The sequence below is a fragment of the Psammomys obesus genome, unplaced genomic scaffold, assembly GCF_907164565.1.
Source record: "Psammomys obesus unplaced genomic scaffold, mPsaObe1.curated_primary_1811, whole genome shotgun sequence".
Classification (NCBI taxonomy): domain Eukaryota; kingdom Metazoa; phylum Chordata; class Mammalia; order Rodentia; family Muridae; genus Psammomys; species Psammomys obesus.
In genome coordinates this window covers 2,254,572-2,271,977 of record NW_026587382.1, presented here as the reverse complement: position 1 = coordinate 2,271,977, position 17,406 = coordinate 2,254,572, and the positions used below count along the sequence as shown (strand labels likewise).

Here is a 17,406-nt window from a genome sequence, read left to right as displayed (position 1 = left end):
CAGAGAAAGAGAGGGGAGGGGCCAGGGAGAGGCCATGTGATCAGGTGGGTGAGGGGTCCAGGGGCTTCCCGCCCACCCAACAAAGGGTCCAGGCGGGTCCAATGGGACCGAGCGAAGCCTGCCACGGTGGAGCAGCGGGCTAGCGGAGCTTGCTGGCTGCGTGACGTCTCCGGAATGTGAGCCGCTGTGCGCTCCCCCACCGGACTGGAAATCCCAATCGGAATGCACATCCTAAGTCCCTCATTAGTGAGCGTGGAGGCCGCGGAGAAGTTCAGGCCACGCGGTGAAACCTCCCTCCTCCACACCTTCCTTCACTAGCCCAGGGCCTGCACCTCGGCGAGGTCTTTCTGCCCTCCTTGCTCCTAGCAAGTAGCAATAAATAGCCAAACAGGGGCGCGGGGAAAAAGCCAAGCGAGCAGAATAGGGCGTGCGCTGGTGGAGGGAGGACGGAGCAGGTGGGGTCCGGTGACCCCGGCCGGGACGCCGCTCCGCTGGAGCATCGCGGCCGAGATTCGGCCTCCCGGGCAGGAAGTGCGCCCTGGCGCCACCTCCCGGCTCCTCCACGGATTTCCAGAACTCAGAGCGGGGGATCCCTTCCGGACAGCAGCGGGTGCCGGGGCTTCGCCTGCAAGGTCGGACACTGCTGCCCCAAAGCAGTCCCAGCCCCGGGGTTGGAGCGCGCTGGCTGCCCTTCCGGAGGACCTGGGTTCGATTCCCAGCGCCCACACGGCAGCTCACCACGGTCTGCAACTCCAGTTCCAGCCGTGCAGACCTACCGTGAGGTCAAGACGTCAACGCACATAAAATAAAAATAAAATCATTAAAAAATGTATATAAAAAACAAACAAACAAACAAACAAAGTCTTAGCATCAAGTCAAGACTTCGGCTTCCGCTCCGGGCGTCCGGTCCCCCCAAATGGACAAAGGCTGGTTCCTAGGAGGGGGGGAAGAAACGACCCTCCTTCGATTTGACTTTTGTTTGGATTTTTGAACACTTCAGTGATCACTTTCTAGTTGATTTGGAGGAGGTGCCCAGGGGCTAATACGTGAAAGGGGAAAGGAAGCGAGAAAGGGGGAAAAATAAAGACGACTGAGCCCTGAGACCTCCGGGCGGTTTCAATCTCCGCGTCTTCGTTTCGGTTTGGGCTTCCTCGCTCGCGAACCCTCTCCTCGCCCTGCACCTGGCCGGAAGCCCACCAACCCCGAGACATTCCACTGCGGTTTGGCGCCATCTCCTGTCCCGGCACAGCACTGGAACGTGAATGTCAGTGAAGTGTTCCGGTGCGGTGACTTTCTGTTTGTCTTTTCTTAAGAGTTCTTAGCTGAGGTATTTAAACTCACCGCTTTAGAATGTTGCCGGAGCAGGCCCACTCACCGCCCCGAGTTTGCGTGGAGGGGTGCGAGGGGCTTCGGTGAAGGAGGGAGTCATCAGATTAAAACCGCAAGGAGGAGCGGCCGGATTGGGCGGAATTGGATTTTTCTAGGAAAGCTAGCAAACAGAAAGAAAAGCTAGCAACTGTGTGCTGAGATGATATGATGGAAATACGAACATTCTATTTTGATAGGCAGGTCGCATTTAATTTTACACCCTGGTCGGTCTTCTGATGCCTCACTCCTGAAGCAGCTTCAGCAAACACGAAAGCATTTACAAATAAAGTCTCTGGGGACTGGGAGGAATGGGTGATCCTCTGGGTCATTCTCACGGCTTTCCAATCCAATCGATGCCGGATGAGAGCCTTGTGGACAGAGGGCAGATAAATTTGTCTTCAGATATATTGCTGGGTTTTTTTTTTTTTTAAATGAATACTTGTGGTTTATGAACACTCGTGGCTTAAATGAATGAATCTACTCAGAAGACCAGTTATTCACTTTTATTCTGCCTCTGCTGTTTCAAAGAACTTCAGATCCGTGGGCCCTTCGGCAGCCATCCAAACTCCTTGTGGTGCTGGGCGGAGAATGAAATTTGAGGGATTTAGGGATTCAGCTGCGGTTAATGAGAAAGATGTCAGGATGAACCAGAAAGGAAACCCAAGCCCCTGTGAGCATTTCTCTGCGCCACTGGCTCTCCAGCCCTGGTGAGCATTAGGGGCATCTGGAAAGCTTGCTCACACAGAGTTCCAGACGGCATCTTCACAGTTCTGGTTTTTGTCTTTTTGTTTGTTTGTTTTTAAGACAGGATCTGCCTTAGCAGTTCTGGAGCCCACTATAGACCAGGCTGGCCTTGAACTCACAGAAATCTGCCTGTTTCTACCTCTGGAGTGCTGGGATTAAAGGCGTGTGCCACTGTGATTGGCCTGCCATTATGGTTGTGTAAATCCAGCGGTTTATATTCCTTTTTACATCTCTCTCTCTCTCTGTGGAGCGTGCATGTGCCCCCTCATGTCAAGGTGTGTGTCTAGAGGCTTGCTCCCCACCCTCTTGCTACGTTTATTTTTGTGTGTATATGTGCAGGCACACACGAGGAAGTCACAGGACAACTTGTGGAAGTCGGTTCTCTCCTTCCAGCTTGTGAGTTGGTGGGCAGGCAGGTCCTTATGCCTAACAGCAAACACCCTTTTCCCACTGAGCTGTTTTGCTGGCCCCCAGGGGTCTGCAATTCCAGCAGGTACCTAGGTGGGACTAGATTGATGCTGTTAGCCTGCAGGACCTCGCCTGGGAGCATCTGCCACAAACCAAGTCGCAGAAGTGGGGAGTTTGTTTGCTGTTCCTTGTAGAGATTAAGATTATCCATTCACTCCGTGGTCATCATATTCTCTGAGGTTTGCAACAGTTCTGTCACCAACATATATTTAAGTGCTTCTAGGTACTGCGTGCCAGTCATGACTTAGAAGTTAAAAAACGAATAAGACATGATCTTTGCCCTGAAACGCTTCCGAATCTCTCAGGGATGCAGATTTTATCCAGCGTCGACAGCAGACGGTGAGCATCTTCATGGTGATGGGCAGGTGTGTGTGGGGGGCTGGGGTGCTTTGGGGTGATTAGCAGCAGCTCTTTTTTCCTACCTGCAGTGTGACCTCTGTGGTTTAACCAGGCTGGTTATGATAATAACCTAACAACAGTCACTTCAAGGTGGTCAGCGCCTGCACCCTCCTCTCTGGGCATGACTCCGAAGAATAGGCTGTCAAAGGAAGGTCCTCCCTGACGTATGTAGCAAACTATTTCCTGTGGGAGGAGGGAGGGGAAAGGTTATCAAAGGAGCCTGGAGTATATTGTCTTCTTCCGTCTGTCCTGGTGGCTGCCTCATTCTGCCTGCCTTTTCTATTTCCTTCTCAGTCTTTGTCCTCTCTCTCCCTCTCTCTGTCTTCATGTAACCCACGTTAGACAAAGGCTCCCTGTATAGCTACGACTAACCTTCAATTCTTGAGCCCTCCTGCTTGAGTTCCCAAACACCAAGATTACGGCTGTGTAATCTGCCTGGTTGAAACATTTTAGCTTTTATTTTTTAATTGTTATTATTTTAAAGACTAATTTATTTTATATGTGTTAGTGTTTTCTCTGTGGTAGAGAGTCTGTGGTGGCCAGAAAAAGGGCTGTTGGATCTTCTGGAACTAGAGTTAGAGATGGTTGTGAGCTACCATGTAGGTACTAGAAACTTAACCCTGGTCCTCTGCAGGAACAGCCAGCCAGTGCTCTTAACCACTGAGCATCTCTCCACCTCCACCACCACCACCACCACCACCATCATCATCATCATCATCATCATCATCATCATCATCATCGTTTTGAGATAAGGTCTTACTCAGTAGCCCAGGTGGGCCTGGAACTTTACGTAATCTTCTAGTTTCAACCCGAGTGCTGTGATCACAGTCACGAGACGGGGGAGCTGACAAAGTCCCAAGTGAGTGTGCATTGTCGACACAAGCACAGGCGAGTGCCTCAGACCCACGGGAGTGGCAAAGCCTCCGCTGGCAGGGCCCTCTTTCGTAGGAGCACAGATGTGACTGAGTCCAGAGAGCATCAACAGCTCCCTTCTAGCTCCCTGTGCTAAGACTTGCAGAGCTCCTGCAGACATTATCAAGAGCCCCTCTTTCTCACTGGCGGTGTGTGTGATAAAGGCCCTGATGGCGTGCCTCTCCGTCACACCTGTATGTGTGCTTAACATCGGCCGCCCAAGCCAGATCAAGTTTTCGCTGAGCAGGTCACAGCACGAGAGAACCATGACCTCCACTGGCCTAGAACTTGTGACGTATTGAGGCTGGCCTTTAGCTTCTAATCCTTCTGCTCCAGGCTCTCAGCCACAGATGCTGTGGTTCCTCCATGAGCCTCCCCAGATTCTCCATCAGGAATGAAGAAGACTCCCCGGGTACTGGAGGTACAACCGGAAGATGATCCTCGCAGGCAACACCCTGAACGGGGATTGCTTTTGCTGAAGAAAATCGCCTTGTTTAAGGTCACACCTCATTCTGGGAGAAGCTCTTATCAACACCAGCCTGGGAGGCCCAGCCTGACATTTTGCGAGACTTAGGTAAACTGAAGGATGGTTTTCTGACTTCAGGTTTTCTTCTGGCCACCATATGCTGGCTGTGGCACGCCTATGTAGCTGGGTAGGTATAAATAAATAAATGAATGATGATATTTTTGTTTTGTTTTGTTTTGTTTTTTGAGACAGGGTTTCTCTGTGTAACAGAGCCCTGCTGTCCTAGACTCCCTATGTAGACTAGGCTGGCCTCGAACTCACAGAGATCCACCTGCCTCTGCCTCTACAGGGACTAAAAATGCCAGGCACCACACAGGACTCTAAACAATGATTTAAAGGGGATTTTCTTTGATTTTTGTATTTTGTTTCTTTATTTGTTTTTTCAAGACAAGAATTCTCTGGGTGGCCTTGGCTTTCCTGGCACTCTGTAGACCAGGCTGGCCTCAAACTCACCGAGATCCACTGGCCTCTGCCGACCTGAATGCTGGGACTAAGGGTGTGCACCACCACCGCTTGGCTGATTTCAAGTTTTTTTAAATAAAATAATAACCAGGTTGTTCTTCCTCTTAACTTTCCTTTTACCGAGCTAACAGCAGAGTTAGTAACATGCTCCTGTAATCACAGTGCTTGAGAGGTTGAGGCAGAAGGATTGCTGAGAGTTCAAGGCCAGCCTGAACAACCCAGCAGTACACACACAAAAAGTAAAGAAGAAACACACACACATACACACACACACACACACTAGTTATTTTGTGATCAATCATGAAGAAAAGCAAAGCTAATGCTAAAGCATTTTTTTTTTCTTCAGAGTTTAGAGTGATTTGCAGCCCACAGAAATAGTTCTCAACAGTAATTCTGTAAAATCCTGTCCCAGAAAACAAGGATTGGAACTGGTCCCATTGGCTCAGGAGTGATCAATCCCTAGAGAACGCTAACAATTTTTAGACACTTTTAAAAACCACTTTTAAAAACTTATTTTGTGGTACGGTCATGCCTGTGTGAAGGTCAGAGGACAGCCTTCAGGACTTGAAGCTCTCCTTAAACCATGCTGGTTCCCGGGATCAAACTCAGGCTGTCGGGGTTGGCAGCAAGCACCTTTGCCTGCCGAGCCACCTAGACATCCTTAAAGTATTAATATTTCTGCCAGTGCACAAGATATAGTAAGCAGATATCTGCTCATCTGACCCCAGTTCGGATGCATAGCAATAATAATGTAGTATAGCTAGATACTAATTCATAGACCATCCAGAAACACAGCAAAACTTTTCCTGGCCTATGCTAAAAGATGAGAATATGAGTTTATCTAGTTCCTTAGAAGTTTAGCATACAAGCTAGGTAGTGGTGGTACACACCTTTAATCCCAGCACCCAGGAAGGCAGAAGCAGGTGGATCTCTATGAGTTCAAAACCAGCCTGGTCTACAAAGTGAGACCAGGACAGCCAGGGCTATTACACAGAGAAACCCTGTCTCGAAAAACCAAAGGGGGAAAAAAAAGAAGTTTAGCATGCAAATCCAATGTACACAGTTACAAGATAGATGCCTTCAATGGAGGAAACCTAGGGACAGAAATTTGATATGTTCTTCTGTTACATAATTAATAAGTATATTTCTTTATTTATTAAGACAATTTTTTTTTTTTGCCAAGGTTGTTACAATGATTAATTCCTTATCAAGTTGGCTGGACCTCTGGGTGTGCCTGTAAGGGTGTTTACAGAAAACTTTAACTGAAGTGAGAAAACCAGGCTGGCCTTTGAACTCAGAGATCTGACCGCCTCTGCCTCCTGAGTGCTGGGATTAAAGGCCTGCACCCTCATTGCCTGGCTTAATAAAAAACTTTAAAGCAAGGTCCTGAGGAATGACATTTAGTGGTGCCTTCTGGCTTCCACACGTATGTGCACACACATGCTTGCGTCACAGCATGCACACAAACGAAAATGAGCAGCTCCCGCTCTCATACACTGCTGGGGGATGGCCAGCCCTGTAGCCGCTATGAGAAAGCTTGGCAGTCCCTTTTATAGTTAAACATATATTTACCGTGTGATCCACAAGAACAATAAAGAGCCGTGTTCACTCAGAGACTCGTATGTCAACACTGAGAGCCGTTCTAGCCTGCAGAACTAGGCACAAGGCACGTTTTCTACAGCTTGCCAACGAGTGAGCAAGGGCAGTACCGGCTACCCTCAGAGAAGCTCAGTGATGGCGTGGAGCAAATTCCCAATGCCCAGCACACAAACGAATGCCAAGGGTAAGAAGCCACATCTAAAAAGATGTATAATTTGACACATAAGACATGCTGAGAGAGCCAAAATTACAGGGGCAGAAAACAGTAGTTACCAAAGGATGAGTGTGGGAAGATAGTTTAACTACAAAGGGACACGAGGGACTTATTGCGGGGGTGGTGGTGATGAAACCACTCCATATCTTGATTATGGGGCAGTTACCCAACAGATTTGTCAAAACTCATGGAACTGTACACTAAAAAGGATGGTTTTGCTGCATATAAATTATACCTCCTTAAGCCCGGCTTAATTTTTTTTTTTCTGTAGTATAATGCTAAAAGGAAAAACTGCACTACCCACGCTTCAGCAACAACCGGACAAGTGTGTAAAATACATGTGAGTGAGAATATTGTAATTGTTGTTAGTCATAGGTAAAAACTGAAAATGACTTACTCCAGATACAAAGGATTGGTGAAATACATCCCAGTGGGTCTGGGGGTATAGTTCAGTGGGAGAACACATACTTAGCATGCAAAAGGAATGAATGAATGATAGATAGATAGATAGATAGATAGATAGATAGATTTGCGTTTTTCTTCGTCAGACTCTTCCATGCCAGACCAACACTCTAACACTGAATTCTGTCCCCAAACCTACATTTTAATTTTAAAACAGGGTCTCACTGGGTTGCTGTCTTAGTTAGGGTCTCTGTTGCTGTGGCAAAAGACCATGACCAAAAAGGAAGTTGAGAAAGAAGGGTTCATTTGACTTATGCTTCTGCACTGCAGTCCATCACCGAAGGAAGCCAGGACAGGAGCTCAAACAGGGCAGGAACATGGAGGCCAGAGCTGATGCGGAGGCCGCGGAGGGGTGCTGCTTACTGGCCTGTTCCCTATGGCTCACTCGGCCTTATAGAACCCACGCCCACCAGCCCCGAGGTGACCCCACCCACGATGCACTGGACCCACCCACCCACAGCACAGTTGCCCAGGCCAGTCTTGAGCTTTTGATCCTCTCACCGCACCCGCCCAGGGCAGCTGACCCCAAGCCTGCCACATCTAAAATCTAAAATGTGTCGCACACAAAGCGTGCATGTATCACAGAAAAAAACTCCTAAGACATCAGAACGTGCCTCTGGACATATCGCAACTGATAGAGGAGAGGCCCTGGATTCGGTCCCTCCCCTCACCCTGAAGTGGAGGCGGGAAGCCCAGAAGTTAAAGGTCATCCTCAGATGGAATCAGATGGCGGCACAGTCATCTGTCCCAGCACATGGTGGTGGAAGATTCTGGGCTACAAGCCAACCTGGTACAGAGTGAGACTTTATCTCAGATTAACACATAAATAACAGAGCTGGGCAGTGGAGGCAGAGACAGGTGGATCTCTGAGTTTGAGGCCAGCCTGGTCTACAGAGTGGGTTCCAAGACAGCCAAGGCTGCACAGAGAAACCCTGTCTCAAAAAACAAAAATAAAACAAAAGAAAAAAAGACCAAAAAACCAAAACAAACAAACAAACAAAAACACAAGTAAATAACAGAATGTAAACACTAGTTGTTTCTCACAGGAGATTTTGAATTTTGAGACATGTTACCTTTACTTCTTAGGAGCCCAGGCTGGCCTCAAACTCATGATCCTCTTGCCACAAGCTCCCAAGTGCTGGCAATACAGTGCTGTACCACAATGCCTGACTTTTCATTGTTAGAGTCTTTAATTTTTCATAATTGAGTGTTTCTTGAGGTTTTTGTTTCCTTTTTTAAATAATTTACTTATCTGTGTGTCTGTGTGCAGAGGTGCACGTCTGCAGAGGCCAGAAGACATCTGAGCCCCTGGAGCTGAAGCTAAGGCAGCTGTGAGCTTCCTGACGTGGGCTTTAGGAATGGAATTCTCATCCTCTGGAAAAAAAAAAAAAAAAAAAAAAAAAAAAAAAAAAAAAGTCTTCTTAACCACTGAGCCAGCTCTCCAGCTCCGTTCTTGAAATTTTAAAATAACTTTAATTATTAAAAGTATTGGGTCTCCACTGTCTGTCGGCAGAGCTCCAGGGATGAATATACAATGGCGGCTTCCAGAAGATGGCCAGCATGAGCCACTGTCATACCAAATACGACTGGGCAACCTGTCCCGGGCTGCTTCCAGAGAATTGCCTTGCAAACAGGTATCGCCACAGGAAGACGAGAAGGCATCCTCACTAACAGTTTGCCTGGGTGCAAGGAAATTGTCAGTGACCAGAGAAGCTGGTGGCTGAGCTAACAGTGAGTGCGCAGTGAACATCTGGGCAGAGTCAAAGTGCGGTGTCACCTACGGTGTTACTAAAGGCAGAGCTGAGAGTCTTGTTTTGTTTTGTCGAGACAGAGTCATACCATGTAGCACCAACTGTCCTGGAACTCACTATGTAGACCAGGCTGGTCTTGAACTCACAGAGATCCACCAGCCACTACCTCCCAAGTTCTGGGACTAAAGGCCTGTTCTGCCACCTTTGGTGAGTTATGGTCTTGGGAAAGTATTGGGCCAAGAACAAGACAGAGGAAGTGGACTGAAAAAGAAAACCTACTGGTCTGGGTATATTGGTGTGTGGTTTTAATTCCAGCATTTGAGAGGCAGAGGCAGGTGGATTCCTGTGAGTTTGAGGCTGGCCTGTGAGCTCAAAGTCTTGAATCTGAAAATTAGCAATGCAGGCTGGTGAGTTATGAATCCGGGTCTTTTATCTGTGTCAGTAAAGAGAGTTGTCGGCCTCCCGTCCCTTAGATAATTCTCTTCACTTTCCTCGTGTACCAGCATGGGCTGTAGTCGTAGGAAGGAGAAGCGTCCATGGAGACACACTTAACAAGAAAGCGTGAGGACCTGCTTTGTGACGTCTGACGTGTGGAAGGCTCCCCCCACCATCCGCCTAGCGAACGTCTTCCTCACTACCCCGATTCTGAGCAGGATGCCACCAGGTTGTGCAGATGGAAGCTAGCATTCTTACCGCCTGTGCATAGGACCAACCCTTCTCTGGCAGGATAATTGTAGCCCAGGTATGAGTCACATCACGCTGTGAAACTGGGAGGAGAGGACATGCCAAATGTGGCTTCACTTTGTGTGGCAATTAAAGGTAGCTTGATTACAGAATAAGTTATGTCAGGCAAGGCGCTGGTTGTACGACCTCGAAGGTGATCCAAGGGTCTTTTCAGCGCTTTGAGCGCTTGCTTGGATCCTTCTTCCTCCTGCCAGCATCGCCAGGCGGGAAAAGGGCATGGGTCTTCGCTGCCCTCTGTTCCCATCCCCTCCCTCCCTACAGGGGGTGTCTGGTTCACTTCTGCTCTCTTTAGTGCCTAGTTTGTTTAGCATGATTAATACCCCTTTTGTCAATGAGCTCTTGAGGGCTGCAGCGATCTCCAGGACGTGAAGAAAGCAGCCGAAGAAGTTTCCTTCCAAGGCCTCACAGTGAGCATTCCGGTGGGGTCTTCAGACATCTCATCATCACAACAGTCCAGAGAAGTTTTTGCCCTGTCTTTGTCTTTGCTCATCGGCCCTACACTCATCAAGTTGGAAAAGATGACCAGGCCTGCCCGCACACCCACACCCACCCAAAAACCATCTGGAGGGTATCTGGATGGTTATTCTTCAGAGAACCAACCTGAGAACTGACCTTGATTTGTAGCTTAGGTTTTGTTTAAAGTGCCATTCCTGTGGACTGGATTGGGGATGGCCTGTGATGAAAATTTTTCATATCTATTCTCTGCCATGTTGTTAAAATGAAGTGTGCTGTTATGACATGGATTCTAACTGGGTTATAGGAATCTTTCCATTTATTTTATTTTTAGTAATGTCTGGGGTGGGGGCTGTGGGTGCATGACTTAAGGAACCAGACATCAACAGAATTGATGGACTTGAGCCCTCTGCTCCTAACCACTGAGCCATCTCCATAGCCTTGTTTTCTTTTGAGACAGAGTTCTTCTAGTCTACAAAGCCCTAGCTGTCCTGGAACTCCCTGCGTAGACCAGGTCTCCAACTCATTGATCCAACTGCCTCCCGGGTGCTGGGATTAAAGCACTCACCACTGCTCCTGGTCACTGATTTTTTTTTTTCTTTTGAATTTGCATTCCTTTAGGGACATTCCAGTATTTGCTTCCGTTGTTTGAATATTGTAGATAAATCACAAATTTAAAAAAACAAACAAATCTTGTTGCTAATTAGTCCATTTCTTCCTCTACACTTTGTCACGTCTGGGATACAGTATAACTCAGCTGATTTAGTGCACATTTAAAGTCTTGATGTGTCTGTGTGTCTGTGCACGGATGCGTGTTTCTGCAGGTGTCACAGAGGCCCAGGAGGCTGAAGACTCCTGAAGCTGGGGGTGTGAACAGCCCACTGTGTGTGAGGAGGACTGCCTTCCGCCCCTCTGAGCAGCCAGTGCTCTTAACTCCCGAGCCATCTCTCCAGCCCCTGCTTTAACATGCATTTTCAAAATGCCATAATTATCTGGGTGTGGGGGTGATGCCTTTAATCAGAGCACTTGAATCTCTGTGAAATCCAGGCCGCCTGATCTGCATAGTGAGTTCCAGGCCAGGTCTATTTGGGAAGACCTCATCTTAAAAGAAAAGAAAAGAAAACAAAACAAAACAAAAAACCCACAACTATTAGATATCTTGTTTACAGACAGATGAGATAAATTTTATGTCAACCAAGTTTTAAAAATATTTTACAACATTATTAGTAATTATGAAACAATGTTTTGTAAGAAAAGTTTTTTCCTTTTAAAAATTAAAATGACAAAGGAAGGGAACACCATTGATTCTTCCCTGGGACCTGTTGTCCCCCACGATTCCGGCACCAACCCCAAGTAACTACTTTTTCCTTTTACCTACTTATTGTGCGGGTGTGTTTTTGCATTTTGTGTGTCAGGGGTGTGTGTGTGTGTGCATGTGTGTGCGCAGCTATTCAAAGTTGTCTTCCTTGACTGCTACCGTCCACCAAACCTGTCCTTGGGCTCCAGGAACCAGCACTCTTATCCTCATGCTTGCTCGGCAGGCGCTTCCTCGGCTGAGTTATCTCGCTAGCCCTTGTTGTTCTTTTTGTTTTGCTTTGTTTTGTTTCTAAAGCACTGAAAAGGCTGAGAGGAAGAACACAAGTTCAAGGCTAGCCTGAGCAATTTAGTGACACTTGTGGAATGTATACAATTTACCCTTGTTCATTCACATCATGATTTCTCTGCCCCACTCTCTGGTTTCAGTCCAGACATTGCACTGTGATGTTTATTCTAAGCATCACCTGTCTCAGGTTTGTGTAAACATGCCACCATTTGTTCTCCATATTGTCAATAAACAACCAGCCAGTGCTATGTAATGGAAAGAACTGAGTGGGAATCCTGGTCTGGAGGGGAGGAGAAGGAAGCGAGTGGGAGTAGGAGAACGGAGATCAGAGATAGACAGGAGAGGGAGGTCTTGGAACCAGGAAGAGAGATGAACTGGACCTAAGATATGACTAAAAGCAAGTATAATGTGTAAAATCTGAATGGTAGGAAACTATGAGGACTTGGAGGTTTAGGATGGAGTAACTATTGCCCAGCATTGTGCTCTAGGTTAATTAAATAAATCTCAGTCTCTGTGTGGTGATTTGGGTATACAGCTGGTTTAGGAGTAACTGCAGCTTAACTAAAAGATAAATCAATGATAAATATTAATAGTCAACAACAGCTAGTGATGGCACACACCTTTAATCCCAGCACTTGGGAGGCAGAGGCAGGTGGATCTCTGTGAGTTCAAGGCCATCCTGGTCTACATAATGAGTTCCAGGACAGCCAGGGCTCTGCAGAAATCTCTCTCTCTGTTTCTCTCTGTCTTTTGTCTTTTTCTCTCAGTGTCTCTCTCTCTCTTTCTGCATCTTCTCTGTCACTGTCTCTCTCTGGCTTTTCAAGAAAGAGTTTCTTTGTGTAGCCTGGGCTGTCCTAGACTGGACTGGATCCACCTACCTCTGCCTCCCAAAATTCTGGGATTAAAGGTTTGCACCAACACACCTGGTTAAGGAACTTTGTCTCAAACAAACAAACAAACACCCCCCAAACAACAACAACAACCTCAACAAGTCTTGTTAGGGGTTAGCCACGGAGATCGAAGATCACACCACGGAGATCATAGGTCACACCACGGAGAGATCATAGGTCACACCATGAAACAGATCTTACACACGAGATTCACTGGGAAGGGCTCTTTCACCATCTCATAGTGGTAACACGAGAGAGACACACAGAGAGACAAACAGACTGAGCGAGGAAGAGAGAGAAGCAAGAGAGCAGTCTGTGATGGCACCGAGGGCGGGCTGGGGAGCTCTTGATTTCCTACAAGTATAGTGGCACATTGGCACACATCTGTGACCCCAACATTTCACTAGAGGGGCTTAGTCATCTTGTAAGGGCCTGGGAGAGAGGAAGATGAGGGCACAAGCACCCTGACCCCACTCTCCTAAAGTGTGATTTCCTCCTCCGGGGCCAATGTTGGTGAGCTGTAAGACTCAACGCTGTCATGTAGGGTTAGGGGAAGAGAACAGGACGGAGGGCGGGGAGTGAGTCTAGAGAGTCTTAGTGTTCTGTTACCGTGAACAGACGCCATGACCAGGGTGACTTCAGAAGAAAGCATTTAGCTGGGGCCTGGCCCCCAGCTCCGGAGGGTGACGGTCATGGCAGAGTGTTGGCGTTGGGCGGGCAGGCGGGCAGGTAGACACAGGGCTGAAGAAGCAGCTGAGAGTTTGCGTCCTGATGTTCACTTTCATTCTTCTTTTTGCATTCATTTGTTTATTCCTTTATTTTGGTTTGTGTGTATCTGTGTGGCACGCCCCATGCACGTACCATGGCCTGGATGTGGAGGTCAGACAACTTTTGGGGCAGTCTTTCCTTTCACTACGTGGGTTCCAGGGGAACTCAGGGTGTCGGGCTTCGCAGTGTTTCTTGAGCCACTGAGGCATCTGCAGGCCCAGGAGTTTAGTAATCTCCTGATGCTCCCTTCCTGCTGGCGGAGCAAAGAGGCCTTCTGAACTAGTCTATCACTCTTTTTTCGTTTTTATTTTTGCCTTTGTTTTTCGAGACAAGGTCTATGGAGTCCTGGCTGGCCTGCAACTCCATATGTAGACCAGACTGGCCTCTAACCCACAGAGATCCACCTGCCTCTGCTTCCTCTTGCCTCAATCATGATTTATCATGGATGTCCTCTTGGGCTACTCTCCCTTTTGGGGAGCTTTCAGGTGGGATCAGAATTCAGGACATATTCCCAGGATGGTCCTAACATGTGCTTTTTCTTTCTTTTTAAAATTTATTTACTTAAGAAAAGATTTACTTACTTATGTGTACTTGTGTTTTTTGCCTGTGTGTATGTTTGTGTAAGGGTGTTGGATTCCCTGGAACTGGAATTACAGACAGTTGTGAGCTCTCATGTAGGTGCTGGGAATTGAACTCAGGTCCTCTGGAAGAGGAGCTAGTGCTCTTAACTGCAGAGCCATCTCTCCAGCTCTGTGTGTGTGTGTGTGTTTTTTTTTTTTTTTTTTCTTTTTTATCCACTCCCTCTCCCAACCTGTGCCCAGGTCTTGCCTGACACGTTTGTTTTGGTTTTGAGACAGGGTCTTTTTTTCCCCCCCCCCCCTGAGACAGAGTTTCTCTGTGTAGCCCTGTCTGTCCTGGAACTAGCTCTGTAGACCAGGCTGGCCTCACACTGAGAGATCTGCCTGCCTCTGCCTCCTGAGTGCTGGGATTAAAGGCGTCCGCCACCAGTGGCTGGTGAGTCAGGGTCTTACTATGTGGCTTTGGCTGGCCTGGAACTCCCCATGTAGCTTCTGTGTCCTGAGTGCTGGGCTTAAAGGACGGTGCAAACAGGGCCCACAGTCTTCTGATGCTATTTTGGTTGTTTTCATATCCTGGCTTCCGTTAGCAGTTAGCATTTAAGCAACAAAATCTGACTAACGCTTCAGATGCCCTTCAGAGGTGCCATTTTATTACTTGTTTGTTATTAAATGTAAGCCTATGTGCTTATTCCTGTGCCTTGGTGGGGTAAGGGTGTGTGCAGTGGTGAAAACCTAAAGTGTTGGAAACCCAAAGCTCTCTAGTCTGAGACACTAGAATAGAGGAGCTGGGTGTTAATTCACTCATCCTCACAGTATTGTAGGGAAAGGGGCAGGGTATAGCCAGAACTAAGGAGAGCTGAGAGCTTTAGGATAAAACTAGCTGGATGGTCGTGGTGTACATCTTCATCCCGGGGGCGGGGCGGGGGCGGAGGCGGAGGCATCTCTGAGTTTGAGGACACCCTGGTCTACAAGAGTGAGTTCTGGGAAGAACCTACTAATGGGAAAAACTCAATCTTGAACTAGTCCCACATCAAAAAAAAAAAAAAAACTCCGCCTCCGCCGGCCGCCCCGCACCCCCCCCCCAACTCTCCCCCCCCCCCAAAAAAAAAAAAAGATAAAAATAATCTTCTAAACGGAGAAAGAATTTATTTTAGTTCACATTTCTAAGCAAGGTCCATCATGGCAGGAACTGGAAGTTAGCGGGTCACATGTCAATCAGGAAGCAGAGAAAAAGGAGTCTAAAAGAAATAATTCTACCTCCCCCTGAGGGGGGAGCAGCCTTACCAGGACACTGAGGAAGACAATGCAGCCACTCCTAAAGAGATCTGATAGACTAGGATCAGAAGGAAGGGGAGGAGGACCTCGCCTATCAGTGGGCTGGGGGAGGGGCATGGGTGGAGAAAGGGGAGGGAGGGTGAGATTGGGAGGAGAGAGGGAGCTACAGGGGAGATACAAAGTGAATAAATTGTAGTTAATAAAGAGAAAAATAAATAATTCTTATCCTACTTGTATCTTAGAGTTTTTGAGACAAAGGCTGGCCCTGAACTCGCTAAGAGGACCAGGCTGTCCTGCCTCCGGGCCAAGGGCTGCGAGTAAAGACCCATTAGGCTGGGTCTTACAGGGACATTTTCTTCTTTTTGGTTTTTCGAGACAAGGTTTCTCTGGTGGACTTGCTTTGTAGACCAGGCTGCCTTGAGCTCACATCGACCTGCCTGCCGCTGCCTCCCTGAGTGCTGGGCTTTCAGGCTTGTGCCATCTCCCCTGGCCTTCACAGTGACTGACAGAAAAAAAGTTGTTTTTTTAGACTTACTTTGTTTTTATGTATTTGAGTGTTCTGCCTGCAGGTAAGTTCGTGCACCACAACCGGTGGATGCTAGATGAAGCTGTTGAATTCCCTGGAGTAGGAGCCACCACGAGGGTGCTGGGAACCGAACCAGGGTCCTCTGCAAGCGGCCATCCTCTCTCCAGCCCCTCACGTACACATTTAAAAGGTCATTTAAAGTGGACCCCTGTAGGAAAGTTTCCAAAGGAAGGCAGGCGAGGCCTCGTGTGGGTTTCCGGGGATGATTTCTGACCGTCCTCGTGGGGTCCCCAGCCCCCTGGCGGGTCGCTCTCTGCAGTCCCGGCTGTCCGGGGCTCCTAGGCCAGACTGAGCTGGCCCTTGAGGCCCTCCTCCCTCTGCCTGCCTCCGTCCAGGGCCGGGATCGCGCCCCACCCGGCTGCAGCCGTCCCACTCTCCAGCAGTGACAAATGACCTCAGCCTCAGCTCCTCCAGGGCAGCTTTATTTAAAGCTTTCTGACTCAACGTGCTAAACTCAACTGCTTCGGGGGCCGTTTCGCCTTTTGCAGTGGAAGTGGCGATGCCTCCTCGACCTCGCTCCGGCTCGGGGCGGGGGCGCCGCGAACTCGCCGACGCGCCGTGCCCCGCACCGCGACAGCGGGGCCCAGGGCTCGGGGACCACCGAAAGCTCCGAGCGCGGCGAGCCACTCATTACCTGGGATCGCCAGCGACGCCCTGCCCCTTCCTCCTGCCCCAAACAGACCCAACCGGCTCGCAAACCGCCCCACCACCGGGGGAAAGCGCGCCAACCACACAAAGAAAAGGAGGGGGGCGACTGGGATTCAAACTCATCTCTCCGGGACGTACATCCGCGCGGACCTATCAGAATTAACTGCGCGCTTGGTCGGAGCCAATAGGCACTGAGTTTCTGGTCGAGGTCCCGCCTAACGACGGACGGACGGGCCTCTGGGCCAATGGGCTCGCGCGACGCTGAAGCCTCGACCAATCCCGTCGGGAGGTGGGCGGAGTGTCGGCCAGGGGGCTGGCGGTGCCGTGTCATGGAGGCTCAGTCTCGCAGCAGCCATTGAAGGGGAAGCTGCCGTGGGCGCGCGCGTGTCTCCCTGTGTGTGGCTGTGTGTGCGTGCCCGGGGGTGCGCGCGCCGCGGGTGTGTGGACCGGGAGGTGGGGGCGGCCGAGTTAGTCCCAAGTCGTCGGACTCCGCTCGCTCTTCTCGCCTCCGTCCCCCACCCCCCGGCGGCGGTGGGCGCTCGTCTCCGCGCCGCTCTCCATTCATCTCCAGACCTTGAGGGCTGGTTCAGGGTTGGGGGCAGCGGGGAGGGCAGGCGCGGGGCACGGAGGAGGACATGGAGATGAAGAAGAAGATCAACCTGGAGTTGAAGAACAGAGCCCCGGAGGAGGTGAGATGACTCAGCCGCCGTCCTCCCGCCCGCCGTGGCCCGCGCGGGGTGGGCGTCGGGGGCCGGGGGGCGCGGGCCACGGCGGGGCCCCCCCCCCGGGCCGGGCCGGGCGTTTATTTGAAGTTTTCCGTCCCCGGGCTCCGGAGCCTAAGATGGCGAAGGGCTTAAGTTTCGGGGGGCGTCTCGGCGGGGGCCGTCCCCGCCGTCGGGCCGCGCGGCCTCGCGGGGGCGGGCGGCGGGGGCGCGACCCTCCCCCCGGGGGCCCTC

General features: G+C 49.6%; 1 protein-coding gene and 1 long non-coding RNA gene across 4 annotated transcripts in view; both read left to right on the top strand.

The window, feature by feature from the left end:
- The first annotated feature begins 1,346 nt into the window (after positions 1-1,346).
- Positions 1,347-4,539, top strand: LOC129673932 (uncharacterized). The gene is made up of 3 exons (XR_008719748.1): positions 1,347-2,919; positions 3,009-3,143; positions 3,614-4,539. It is a non-coding gene; the product is annotated as an uncharacterized LOC129673932 (long non-coding RNA).
- A 12,209-nt stretch (positions 4,540-16,748) lies between these two features.
- Anp32e (acidic nuclear phosphoprotein 32 family member E) overlaps positions 16,749-17,406 on the top strand; it is a 13,639-nt gene continuing 12,981 nt past the window's right edge. Inside the window, exon 1 of one of the 3 annotated variants that reach the window (XM_055603812.1) lies at positions 16,749-17,139. In XM_055603812.1, the coding sequence (XP_055459787.1) occupies positions 17,086-17,139 (54 nt within the window). In that variant the 5' untranslated portion in view covers positions 16,749-17,085. The remainder of the gene's footprint in view (positions 17,140-17,406) is intronic. The other 2 variants (XM_055603811.1, XM_055603810.1) reach the window with 2 other exon arrangements.